This window comes from Schistocerca gregaria, chromosome 1 (genome assembly GCF_023897955.1).
Source record: "Schistocerca gregaria isolate iqSchGreg1 chromosome 1, iqSchGreg1.2, whole genome shotgun sequence".
Classification (NCBI taxonomy): domain Eukaryota; kingdom Metazoa; phylum Arthropoda; class Insecta; order Orthoptera; family Acrididae; genus Schistocerca; species Schistocerca gregaria.
In genome coordinates, this window is record NC_064920.1 from 684,637,567 (window position 1) to 684,652,140 (window position 14,574).

Below are 14,574 nucleotides of genomic sequence, written 5' to 3' on the forward strand. Positions count from 1 at the left end.
CCATAGACGTAGGGAGTGAAGTTATGCGTCATGCAGCCCATTGCGCACAGTTTGAGTCATAACACAACATCCGGTGGCTGCACAAAAAGCTTTATTCAACATGGTGGCTTTTCTGTCAGGGTTCCTTTGAGCCATAATCCGTAGGTAGCAATCATCCACCGCAGTATTTGCCCTTGGGCGGCCTGAGCGAGGCTTGTCATCGACAGTTCTTATCTCTCTGTTTCTCCTCCATGTCAGAACAACATCGCTTTGGTTCACTCTGAGATGCCTGGACACTTTCCTTGTTGAGAGCTGTTCCTGGCACAAAGTAACAATGCGGACACAATCGAACTGTGGTATTGACCGTCTAGGCATGGTTGAACTACAGACAACATGGTCCATGTACCTCTTTCCTGGTGGAATGATTGGAACTGATTGGCTGTTGGACACCTTCCATATAATAGGTGCTGCTCATGCATGGTTGTTTACATCTTTGGGCAGGTTTAGTGACATTTCTGAATGGTCAAAGGGACTGTGTCTGTGATACAATATCCACAGTCAACATCTCTCTTCAGGAGTTCTGGGAACTGAGGTCATGCAAAACTTTTTTTGATGTGTGTGTATCATTGTCATCAGTAATTGAGCAATTACCCAGTGAATAATAAAATTTTGCTAAACTCTACTTGATTAAGAAAGTGGATATGTCAAGTAGACAACTATTGTGTAGCTAATATCAACTACAAAGGAGATCAAAAAAGAGGGGAAAAAGTAATATTTATGGGAGCAGTGGTATAAGATAATTTTGGATAGTCCAACCCTGCTCTTGTTACAGTTTGCCAAGGAACCACTCCTGGACATTCATAAGTTGCTGATGTTCTCAACATTCACAACATATATGTGACTGTAGGCTTTAGTGGCGTAAACTATTGATGAAGGTTTCTCGGGTCTCTAGCCGGGTGGTAGTGTTGATATCTCGCGATGTTTCAGGAAGTGTCTTCCTACCCATCTTCTGGCGAAGTGTCAAGATTTGCAGAAAGTGGGCTATTTATATGCGTGGTCACCTCCCTCCACTAGACCATGGGTGGCTGCGGTGGACCGCGCAACTTAGCGCATCATGGAACCCGTCTGGAGTGCCCCTGTCGTCCTCCGCCATGGATGCAGACAGAATGCTTACACCGAGAACCTAAAAGAACGGGCCCGCTGGAGGTGCCCGCCATCCCCACCACCGCGCGCATGCCGCTGGTCCACCACAGCCACCCGAGGTCTAGTGGAGGGGGTGACCGCGCTTATAAATAGCCCGCTCTTCTCGAATCTCGACACTTCGCCAGAAGATGGGTAGTAAGACGCTTCCTGAAACGCCGCGAGATATCAACGTTACCATCCGGCTGGAGACCCGAGAATCATTCACCATACACAACATATTAACCCTATATTTAAACCAAGATGTAAGGCATAAATAAAATGAAAATTTTACTCTCCATTATATTACGTTAATTTACACAATTATTTAATTTTTTGAAATTCACCTTGATGATTTTGTTGCACTAAATGAATGGTACTGTATTATACTTTATTACCACACAAAATCACACATTATTGTGCAGTTTTGTAGGTAGCTTACATACTTGTCCTATCATGAAAATTAATGTTACATTATGGAATATTATATCTCTGCAGCAAGTAAATTTCCACATAAAATTAAATTCCATAGTTTAAACTTGAACATTAAAATTGCACACATTAGGTACAAAAAGAAAATATGCAAAATTGACATTCATTATTTGCCTCCATTCAGAACACTTGACATTTTTATCAACATTTAATTATTTTCTTGGGACACTGAAAAATGAGTAATTTGAAAATTTATTGAACACTAAAGGTATTAGTGTTATACAGGCTGGTTCAGTTAAAAGTAGCTTCCCTTCCCTTTGAATGCAAATGGAGTATTTCAGCTTCTGTAATGGAGTAAACAGCTACAACAATGGACAGTTTTATGCAATAGTTGAATGTCAGCCTTCTTCTGTCAGCATTTCAGTTTATTTCATCAGTGAAGTTAAGTGTTTATCTTTGGGGTTTACAAAATGGTTGCTTGATTAAGGCATTTTATAAAATTTTTGGGTCAGGTATGTAGACAGAGGACTAGCAGCAAAGAGAGCAATACAGAACCTGTACTGAAATTGGCCCACCTGTGGATTTGCGCAAAATGTAATATGACAACGAATTTCTTCATTTTGCACACCAGAAGTTATTGCAGACATTTTCCTAAGGATAATTCTGAGCCCAAAGAATTCCACATGTAAACTACTCCAACAGGTGCATGTAACTAGTAAAACTTTCCAGCAGATATTGAAAAGTTTTAATGTGAAGGTATGTTGTCTGATGCTTGTGCAGCATTTATAGGAGGATGACAGTCATAAATATATAGATTACTGCATGTGCCTTTGGGTAACATCTATGATGGTGTGCTATACTGTTTCCATTACATCATGAGCGTGAAGCATGGTTCCATCTTTATAGTCATGTGAAACCACAGAATGCAAAGTAGTGGGTAACAAAGAACCCTAACACTGTGTGTCAGCAAGCACCCCACAACGAAAAACTTGGCATTTAGTGTGGCGTAACAGGTACAAATGTCATTGGACTTATCTCAACTCACTGAACATGAAATACACTCCTGGAAATGGAAAAAAGAACACATTGACACCGGTGTGTCAGACCCACCATACTTGCTCCGGACACTGCGAGAGGGCTGTACAAGCAATGATCACACGCACGGCACAGCGGACACACCAGGAACCGCGGTGTTGGCCGTCGAATGGCGCTAGCTGCGCAGCATTTGTGCACCGCCGCCGTCAGTGTCAGCCAGTTTGCCGTGGCATACGGAGCTCCATCGCAGTCTTTAACACTGGTAGCATGCCGCGACAGTGTGGACGTGAACCGTATGTGCAGTTGACGGACTTTGAGCGAGGGCGTATAGTGGGCATGCGGGAGGCCGGGTGGACGTACCGCCGAATTGCTCAACACGTGGGGCGTGAGGTCTCCACAGTACATCTATGTTGTCGCCAGTGGTCGGCGGAAGGTGCACGTGCCCGTCGACCTGGGACCAGACCGCAGCGACGCACAGATGCACGCCAAGAACGTAGGATCCTACGCAGTGCCGTAGGGGCTGCACCGCCACTTCCCAGCAAATTAGGGACACTGTTGCTCCTGGGGTATCGGCGAGGACAATTCGCAACCGTCTCCATGAAGCTGGGCTACGGTCCTGCACACTGTTAGGCCGTCTTCCACTCACGCCCCAACATCGTGCAGCCCGCCTCCAGTGGTGTCGCGACAGGTGTGAATGGAGGGACGAATGGAGACGTGTCGTCTTCAGCGATGAGAGTCGCTTCTGCCTTGGTGCCAATGATGGTCGTATGCGTGTTTGGCGCCGTGCAGGTGAGCGCCACAATCAGGACTGCATACGACCGAAGCACACAGGGCCAACACCCGGCATCATGGTGTGGGGAGTGATCTCCTACACTGGCCGTACACCTCTGGTGATCGTCGAGGGGACACTGAATAGTGCTCGGTACATCCAAACCGTCATCGAACCCATCGTTCTACCATTCCTAGACCGGCAAGGGAACTTGCTGTTCCAACAGGACAATGCACGTCCGCATATATCCCGTGCCACCCAACGTGCTCTGGACGGTGTAAGTCAACTACCCTGGCCAGCAAGATCTCCGGATCTGTCCCCCATTGAGCATGTTTGGGACTGGATGAAGCGTTGTCTCATGCGGTCTGCACGTCCAGCATGAATGCTGGTCCAACTGAGGCGCCAGGTGGAAATGGCATGGCAAGCCGTTCCACAGGACTACATCCAGCATCTCTACAATCGTCTCCATGGGAGAATAGCAGCCTGCATTGCTGCGAAAGGTGGATATATACTGTACTAGTGCCGACATTGTGCATGCTCTGTTGCCTCTGTCTATGTGCCTGTGGTTCTGTCAGTGTGATCATGTGATGTATCTGACCCCAGGAATGTGTCAATAAAGTTTCCCTTTTCCTGGGACAATGAATTCACGGTGTTCTTATTTCAATTTCCAGGAGTGTACAATAGTGCTTCTTCCAGCAAAATGAGACAACATGCCACATGTATAACGTATCCCTGGAATGAGTCCATGATGTCATCACTGAGGGACCAACTGTCAGCAAACTTTTATGGCCAACACATCTGCTGGATCTAACAAAATGTGATTTCTTCCTGTAGGGACACTTGAAGGATAAGACCTAGGCAATAAATTCACACACAATACAGAAAGACAGCATCAGCCATGAAGTTGCTGCCAACAGTATCAAAACTTAATACTGGGTGTGTCTGAATATGCTTGGACATGCACAGCCGTATATTGAAGTTGCAGGGGATCAGTCTCAGAATCTTCTGTAATTGCATTTTTTACTGTAAATAAATAGTAACTCAATTTCAGCTCTTGTTTCTGTAATTTCACTGCATTTCCTTTATACTTACATGGGCTAGTGTTATCTGCTCCACCCTATACCTGAAGCCCTGAACCAAAATTATACACACTTTCTTGGAAATTCAAGACAAATAGAAATCGTGCATATTGTAGACAGCAATGCCATTTTTTTCCTTTTTTTTTGGATCACCAAGTTTACAAATCTTCTTCTCAACACAGTCATTTGGTGCATCCACTTATACAGTTTGCTTATTAGCCCCCTCAATACAAGCTCTCACTTGAAATTTAAGGTGGATGTTTTGAATTCTTCTTGCCATGTGAAGAGTAACAAGTTCCTTTGCAAGTTTCTTCATAATATTCAGCTTGCATTCATCTTCATTGTCTGGGTATCTGTTGTATCACGCATATGAACTAGCACAACTAATATATATGATTCTGTAAAATATTGTCATGGGATATTGATGATTTCTCCTTCCTAAACTATAAACAGATCACTTTACATCAAAGCTGTCTATTCCTCCATAGGTTAGTTTGAATAATCTCTGGCTTCTGTATTTCCTCATCTGAATCTGGTATGTGATCCACTGTGGACAGCAGCACAACAGCTCAACTTTTCTTTGGGCAGTACAAAAGTACTATCATTTTTTTTGTGTACCCATATTGATTGGAGCTAACAGGAAATCTTCTGTTAGGCTGATATTCCTAATTCTCTTTCTTTTTCGCTCTTCGTACCAACCAGTGTCAACAAATTTTTTTCCATCGCTTGAGCAAATCCTAAGGAGAAATGCCAATTGCTAGACACAACATTTTTTGTATTTTTTTGATTGGTTTGAGAAGTCAGGTGCATTCTTGAGTGGGAAGTGAATAGATTTTTGTCCTCTTCCATGCCTTCCATCAGAACCCGTAGCTGAATAAATATAGTCGTTCAGAAAATAATGTACTCTGTAAGGTTTCTTGGGCATGTAGACCTTGAACATACACTTTCATCTAAAGGGCACCAGCATTTCATCAATGTTAACAAACATGTACTCCCCTCTGAGGGGCACCAGCATTTCATTGGTGGTAGCACACTGTGAGATTATTAACCTGGTTTTCATCATCCCTTCTGCTCTGCATTTTCAGTAGCATACAACTCTGTAGTTATTAAACTGAATATGTTAATGACTACTGCATGGTGTTTGCTTAGTAATGTATCGAGCACCACACTTTTACTATAATTTTTCAATATTTATTATCCTTGATCTCCAGTTGTTGGGATGATGACCAGTTTCTTAAGTCTGCAAGAAAAATAGCACATAAATCCAGTTAGTTCTTACGAAGAACAAGAGTCTAGGGCCAAAGTTAATTAGATATATTAAAATGTTATTAAAACGCATTTTTTTAAAACATGGTCTAAGAATCAGAATAGTCCTAACAAGCCACCCAAACAAAATGACTTAAGTATGGCACAGCACGCAGTTTGTTCTTATACCATATAACATCACAGAACACATAAGATAATACATAATCCATCTGAGAAGCTTAAACAGCAATATTTCACTTAGCCTAGTTCTTAACAAATGTCACAACATGCAACACTCGATCATTCCAATGACAATGATTGTCTTACCCTGCTACCAGTCACAACACAATTTAATCAAAACATTTATAAACTTCAATTGAAGAAATCACTTGTAAATTCTTAGGCATCAGTCTTACTGAGTTTTATGAATAATGATGTGCATATTTTCATGGACAGATTGACCGTAGCTATTACTTGAGTAATTACCAGAAACAGACTCAACGTGGTTGTTGCTCATTTATTTGCTTGACTGGAACTCTTGCAAAGCTATAAACATTTTTACATTTGAGTACTAACCCATTACTTTGGGTAACACCTTTGGGTATTAACAAACAGTTATCTTGAAAACTACACTATTAATTCAAGACAGGATAGATTTTGGCTGTATTATGGAAAGGATAGATTGCTATTCATCATATGGAGGAGATGTTGAGTTGAGGGCATGCAGGACAAAAAGACTGCTCTACATTTCAACTTTTGGTCAAAATGTCTTCTTATAACATGGAAAAGACACAAGAATTCATTCTAAGCACAAGTCACACACATGAGCAATGTGCCTGGCTGGTGAGGCCAGACTGCATAGATCAACTGCGTCTGAAGGGACTCCAGTGCAGGAGTGGTGGGGAACAGATGAGGCTGGGGCAAAGAGGAGGAGGGATAGCATATTGGGTTTGGGGGAAGGTGTAGTATTGGGAGCATGCTGGAATGTGGTGGGCACAGGGTAGGGCTAGTAGGTGCAGTCATGAGGTTTGAGGGAGGGGTGGGGGGAAGGGCGGTGGAATAGAAGAGAAACAGTGGAGAGGAAAAAAGTCTAGTGGGTGCAATGGTGGAATAGAAGGCTGGATAGTGCTGGAACAGGAGAAGAGAAGGGAATAAGAGGATTCTGGGAATGTAGGACATATTGCATGGAAAATACACTCCTGGAAATTGAAATAAGAACACCGTGTATTCATTGTCCCAGGAAGGGGAAACTTTATTGACACATTCCTGGGGTCAGATACATCACATGATCACACTGACAGAACCACAGGCACATAGACAGAGGCAACAGAGCATGCACAATGTCGGCACTAGTACAGTATATATCCACCTTTTGCAGCAATGCAGGCTGCTATTCTCCCATGGAGACGATTGTAGAGATGCTGGATGTAGTCCTATGGAACGGCTTGCCATGCCATTTCCACCTGGCGCCTCAGTTGGACCAGCATTCATGCTGGACGTGCAGACCGCATGAGACAACGCTTCATCCAGTCCCAAACATGCTCAATGGGGGACAGATCCGGAGATCTTGCTGGCCAGGGTAGTTGACTTACACCGTCCAGAGCACGTTGGGTGGCACGGGATATATGCGGACGTGCATTGTCCTGTTGGAACAGCAAGTTCCCTTGCCGGTCTAGGAATGGTAGAACGATGGGTTCGATGACGGTTTGGATGTACCGAGCACTATTCAGTGTCCCCTCGACGATCACCAGAGGTGTACGGCCAGTGTAGGAGATCACTCCCCACACCATGATGCCGGGTGTTGGCCCTGTGTGCCTCGGTCGTATGCAGTCCTGATTGTGGCGCTCACCTGCACGGCGCCAAACACGCATACGACCATCATTGGCACCAAGGCAGAAGCGACTCTCATCGCTGAAGACGACACGTCTCCATTCGTCCCTCCATTCACGCCTGTCGCAACACCACTGGAGGTGGGCTGCACGATGTTGGGGCGTGAGCGGAAGACGGCCTAACGGTGTGCGGGACCGTAGCCCAGTTTCATAGAGACGGTTGCGAATGGTCCTCGCCGATACCCCAGGAGCAACAGTGTCCCTAATTTGCTGGGAAGTGGTGGTGCAGTTCCCTACGGCACTGCGTAGGATCCTACGGTCTTGGCGTGCATCCGTGCGTCGCTGCGGTCCGGTCCCAGGTCGACGGGCACGTGCACCTTCCGCCGACCACTGGCGATAACATGGATGTACTGTGGAGACCTCACGCCCCACGTGTTGAGCAATTCGGCGGTACGTCCACCCGGCCTCCCGCATGCCCACTATACGCCCTCGCTCAAAATCCGTCAACTGCACATACGGTTCACGTCCACGCTGTCGCGGCATGCTACCAGTGTTAAAAACTGCGATGGAGCTCCGTATGCCATGGCAAACTGGCTGACACTGACGGCGGCGGTGCACAAGTGCTGCGCAGCTAGCGCCATTCGACGGCCAACACCGCGGTTCCTGGTGTGTCCGCTGTGCCGTGCGTGTGATCATTGCTTGTGCAGCGCTCTCGCAGTGTCCAGAGCAAGAATGGTGGGTCTGACACACCGGTGTCAATGTGTTCTTTTTTCATTTCCAGGAGTGTATATACCTACACAATTCAGAAAAGCTGGTGTTGGTAGGAAGGATCCAAATAGCACAGTCTGTGAAGCAGTCATTGAAGTGATGTATGTTGTGTTTGGCAACATGTCCAGCATCTGGGTGGTCAAGCTGTCTCTTGACCATAGTTTATTGGTGGCCATTCATGTGGAAAGACAGATTGTTGGTTTGCGTGTCTATGTAGAAAACACACAGTGGTTGCAGCTTTCTTTGTAGATCAAATGACTACTTTCACAGTGGACCCAGCCTTTGATGGGTTAGGAGATACTTGTTACCAGGCTAGAGTGGTGGTGAGAGAAATACAGGACAGGTCTTTCATCTAGGTCTATTGAAAATATATGAGCAGCGAGACAAGGTGTTGGGAGCAGGGATGGACTAAGGACAGACTAGGATATTATATAGGTCTGGTAGATGATGGAATACCACTGTGGGTATGATTTTCCTAATTTCAGTGTATGACGAGAGGTAATCAAAACCCAGGTGAAGAATGTGATTCAGTTGCTCCTTTTTGGCCAGTGTTGGGTATGTGGGAGGTTGTAGGTAGATTATAGCTCAACATCTCCTCTATATGGTTAGTAGCAATCTATACTTTCCATGATACTGTCATTATTGCATCCTGGTTTTTCCATTGTTTGGTAAAGCAGGTTTTGCACCTCAAATTGGACTGTAAGTATTAACCAATAATTTGTTTATGAAATGTGTGGTGGTCTAGGAAATTAGAAAAGATTATGAAACCACTTTATGTGTCAACCTTGGGAAAACCGCATTTACAGGACCAAGTGCCACACTGAAAATTATGGCAAATTATTTAAAAATTTCATTTAATGGCTTAATTAATTAATGAAGTAACCATCTTGTGCATAAAAATTAGGTCAACAAAAATGTAATGACAAAGGCTGAGTGTAACAAGCATAGGTGCAAGATCTGTAGTGGAACAGTAACTACTTCTGGACTTATTTTTGTCTTGTAAGTTAGTTAATTTCACATCATTTGAACTTTGTTACTAAAAAGTTGGAACACCAGTATTTATAATTTGTGGTGTCACTAAGTCTATAAATTAGCAGCATCTCACATGATATTGTTAAGTCATATTGCAGTATAAAGTTCAGTTATCCATATCTTTTGATTATCAGTACTTTCATGAAAACTAAATATCTCAGGAGAATCAGCACATTAAAAATAACAACATAAAAAAGGAGTGCACATGACATTCAACATAGATAACATTTTGAAACATTTATGTATATGCCACATGTAAATTGTGTAGGTAACTGTATCCATGTAGGATTTAAAAGCAAATCATTATTATCAAGTGCAACTACCACTCATTCAGCTCTATCTTGATATTCATGTGTTGTCCAAATAGCAGAAGTGCCCTCATGGTTCAGTTTAAATACTGATGTATAGATGAGAAGATCAAGGAATGCTTTGAGTTAAATTACATCCACATCTCACGTATCTGATTCACATTCTAGTTTGAGCGCTGTGGAACATAGCATTCATGCCAACACTGTGTCGTCAACTAGTAAATTCCTGATTTCTTCAGTCCCCACATGATACTGGTGAGCTATAGCTGCATGACAGAGATAGGAATCTACAAGCGAATATTCTGCCTCAGTGTCTTTGAAAATTAACCATACTTACCATAGTAAGTCAGAAGAAACAGAAAGGTCCCTGTTATCACTCTCCTCTAAATTCATCCTTCAAATTTCTTGATCCATATCACTGACATCTTCATCCACTGAGTAAAAATTTCATCAGACATAGGACTGTTAAATCTGATACATTCCTGTAAACACATTTTGCATTATACCAAACAAAACAGGTATGTACATCATGAGGATGCATTAAAATGTGTCTACAAAACATTGTTGTGTTTGCAATTTGAACAGGGGAAAGGGAGAATGGGAGATATAGAAGAATTCTGTCATAATTGATTTTGGATGGCATGTTAAAAAATTCTCTGACAGTCTCAGGGCCCACGCCTCATAAGGTAGTATTAATCAGAAATGTCAACATCAGTTGCAGTCTAATAACTGATAATGCTCTCATATGCAGGAAAGTAAGATCACTGAATGATTGTATGGAACAGCTTATGACTGCATTGCTGTATTATGTACCATTTTGTATCTCTGCTGAAATGTGGACAAATACTTGGTGGTGTACATAAGCAGTAGAAAGAACTGTTAGTATCAGATTATTCTTGCACACATCTGGTGCATGTTACATATTTAAGACTTGAAAAGAATAAGTATGAAGTAATTTAAAGTGACTGCATCTTTTTTCCCAGTATTTGTCTTTTGATTGTAAGTAAGACATGTTTTAAACATCTTGTGTTATTGTTTACTATATCTTTTAACGATAAGTATCAGACAAATCAATCTTCCTCCCTGACATTTTAACTGCTCTGTATTACTATTAATAACATTATAAGAGTATTGATAATATATATTATTTATGTTATAATATGTGTTAAGTTTATCAGATGATATTTTATTTTTTCAGAACAGTAACTCTAGTGGAAAAGGTAGTGGTGAATTTAAACCAGTTCATATCCTGTATCCAACCAGCAAGAATAATTTAATGGTGCCACATAAATCAGTTTTCTTAGAATCATACTCTCAATATCCACTCAAAAATTCAACATCAGGTAAATAGCACTAGTGTCCATTTTCTGTAATTATGAAAAAAGTAATGATTATATCTGACATAATACACATGTCATACTATCAGATAAATGTAGCATCACTGTTGTAAGAATGGTTTGTGAAAGCATCAGGTCTTTTAATAACATTTTATCATTCTTGACTGAAACTAGTGATAAGGAGAAGATATTACACTTTGCATTCAAGGACTGACCTTAATGAAAAAGTTATGCTCCATGTATATGCATGTCTGCTCATATAATTTTTTTGTTATATTTGAGGTGGATGGGACTGCTATAATTCTACAAGTGTGATTATGAACTACTGTGGTTCTCCGATACAAAACCACAATCAGGTTTCCAGTTTCTCAATTCATAAATATTACTATGATCTATCAGAGGCTCTGTGTGATCTATCATAATTTATACAATGCTTGTTTCCACCCAAAAAACCCTTTCTCTTGAATTCATATCTCTTCTAAAACCTAACCGTCCCTACTTATGTTCATTTGCGTGTTATAGAAAAAGTCACCATTATAAGAGACCTTTAGATTCTGTTGAGATTGGTTACTGCTTCCCTACTTGAAAGGATTTTGACTATTCTGGGATGACAGAGCCTATGACTAAAAGTCCACAGGCTCTTTCCTCAGTGCATATCATAATATGCCTTATTTCTGTGTAGTAACAATCTTTACAGTCAACAGCCTTGTTTTGTAAGTGAGTACTGTTTAACACAATATCTTTTTAACTCCAGACTCACTGTTTTACTTTCATTCATTTCATGTTTTAGAATTAAATGACTTTTAGCTGTATATGAAATTTTATTTGTAGCAGCACAACCATTTTTGTGATATCGAATCACGTCTACAGGTTTACATCTACAAGTTAAGAAACATATCAGTTATGATATAAAAACTGGATACTCACCCTAATAATCTAAGCTCTATGAAAGCCAACATGAAATACTCTCACATCAGTAAAGAAAGAGGACTTAACCTTCTCAAAATAAAATACTGTTACCCACAATACCCAGGCCATCATATACATTGATCAAACTGATCAGTTGAAAAACTCACAAGTTAAAAGTACATTAACTGAAAATGAAAAGATAAAAATAAGAAGACAAAAAGAGGTATAAAGTCCCTGGTGGTTAAGAAAACTCACTTCATATCAGGAAGCAGCAGACAGCAACCCTACAAGTGCTTTGCTGTCAGCGCCACACTGCTAGTCAACATGCTCTTGTGTGTCATAGAGGGCACTGGCACCACCTCACACATATCAGGGAAAGTTATAAAGTTACAAAAATTTTCTCACACAAGTAAATTTTGTGGGATGAATAAGACTGGTTACACAACAAAACCATAAAAACTGTAACATACTTCAGCATAAAAACAGATAAAACCAAATAGAGCAGACACAAGAGCATATAACAACATGCCCAGAATCAATAACTCAGCAGTTGAAAAATTATGACATTAGATAGATAGTGTCAAAGTTAGATAGTGTATTGTAATGTCTTAACTCCACCTGATTATTAAGGGTGTGCTGGCGAAACAGATTACTGATTTATCCAATATCATTTCAATATCATGATGCTTAGTGTAGCAGTTAAGCTATACACATATAGGTGATATATTGAAGAAAAAAAAAGTCATAAGAGAAATGTGTAGGTGTAGGGCTAGACCAACACATCACTGCCAATCTCTGTTAAGAAAACTCAATACTCACAATTGTAAATCTGTATATATATATATGTCTCATCAATATGCACTAAAACAAATATCAAAGAATTTCATATAACAGGAGATATACACCAGCACAATACCAGAGGAAATCAAAATTGATATTCCAAGATACAGACTAGTAGGAACAGCTCAATCACTCGCAGTTAGCTCCCTAAAAATCCTTAACAAATTACCACCCTCAATGTGGTCCATGTCTTTTAAATTATTTCAAAGAAAATTGTACAGCTGACTGCCTGAAAATCATTTTATAATATAACAGAAATGTTTGATGAAAAAAATGTGAACATATGTTAAAATTGCTAAATTTTTATAATTGTGTTGGTAATCCAGTATAAATGCTGGTAATTGTATATATATGTAAGTATAAGTATCTGTGATTGAGAGGAAACACTAGCTCTACAATGTCTTTTTATTATATCTCGAAAATAAATTACAACTGTAAGTAGTAAGAAACAAGGAGCAATCAAAATTCCAAAGAGCAAACATAAAATAAAAGTGGTCCGTGCCACAAAGCATAGGAAAATAACTTTCCAGATCTCTTTCCTAGTGGCACTTCCCACACTGACCTCCCAAACTTTAGCTGAGCTTGCATAATGAGCAGACATCTGAAATGCATTGATCATCCTGTCCTGGTATGATTTGCTGGTGTCGCCAGTGTCACCTCACAATTACTCAATGGATGGTATCTGTGAAACACTGCAAGCAGCTGCCCCCTCAATGTTTTGTAAAGTCTCTGTGAGTAGTCAATAAGTTTAGAGATGATCTTTGATTTCCCATGCTTCCTGCACTTAGACTTTGTGGCACTAGTTGTATGGAGGTTCTAACAGAGAAAGAATAAAGCTAAGTTGTGTAGACAGTAAGGACAATTGAAAAGTAATGGTTTTCAAAGTTGCTCTGTTGTTCGTATAGCTTGGTGCATAATTATGTGTAAAGAATAGTGATCAATAAATTTTTGAGTTCAAATTAAAAATCTGAACATGATATTTCAATATCAGGATGGAGTGTGGAGGGAATGTGTAGTAGTGAAGCTATATTTGAAGGGGAGTAAGGGACCAGTTGGTAGGACATATTCTGAGGCATCAAGGGATCACAAATTTTGCATTTGAGGGCAGTGTGGAGGGTAAAAATCGTAGAGGGAGACCAAGAGATGAATACACTAAGCAGATTCAGAAGGATGTAGGTTGCAGTAAGTACTGGGAGATGAAGAAGCTTGTACAGGTTAGAGTAGCATGGAGAGCTGCATCAAACCAGTCTCAGGACTGAAGACAACAACAACAACAACAAGGGAGTAAGGTAACTTCAATATTAACTGGCTAGTTTCCAGTTAGTTCCACAACCAGGATTGAAGAAGTTTGGTTTAATAAACTATGGAATTTAAACATAAGAAACTCAGCCCAAATATGCAAATAGTGATGAGTGAATGATGATGCAATTGTGTAGCATCATGAGTGTCCTGGACATGCTGACAGTCAACAATTGTGAAGTGCCTAATGCACATTGTGACTATGTTCCCTGGTTTTATTTCTTCACTTGCTGTCCTTGGTGCCAACGTACAGGCTGAAAAAATAAGGGACAGAAGTGCAGTACTGTCTACTGTAAATGATGTAGCCGACAGGTGCACATTTACATTTCACAGCTGTTTACTTTCACTTTTCACAACCCCCTGTATACACATTTAATATGGCCAGAGCACTATTAATTTTCAATACTCCTCGTAAATAGTTTTCAGGCAAACACCACATACTGTTACAATAGTTTACTGTTGAATATCTATGAACAGTAAAAACATAATCACACAATTCACAGTTCTTTCAGAATAATCAGGTACGTATGGAAC

The 14,574-nt window shown here is 40.9% G+C and overlaps 1 protein-coding gene across 5 annotated transcripts in view; it reads left to right on the forward strand.

The window, feature by feature from the left end:
- LOC126364314 (uncharacterized) overlaps nt 1-14,574 on the forward strand; it is a 570,142-nt gene that overhangs the window by 328,322 nt on the left and 227,246 nt on the right. For all 5 annotated transcript variants that reach the window (XM_050008043.1, XM_050008046.1, XM_050008045.1 and 2 more), the window contains exon 4: nt 10,854-10,998. In XM_050008043.1, the coding sequence (XP_049864000.1) occupies nt 10,854-10,998 (145 nt within the window). The remainder of the gene's footprint in view (nt 1-10,853; nt 10,999-14,574) is intronic.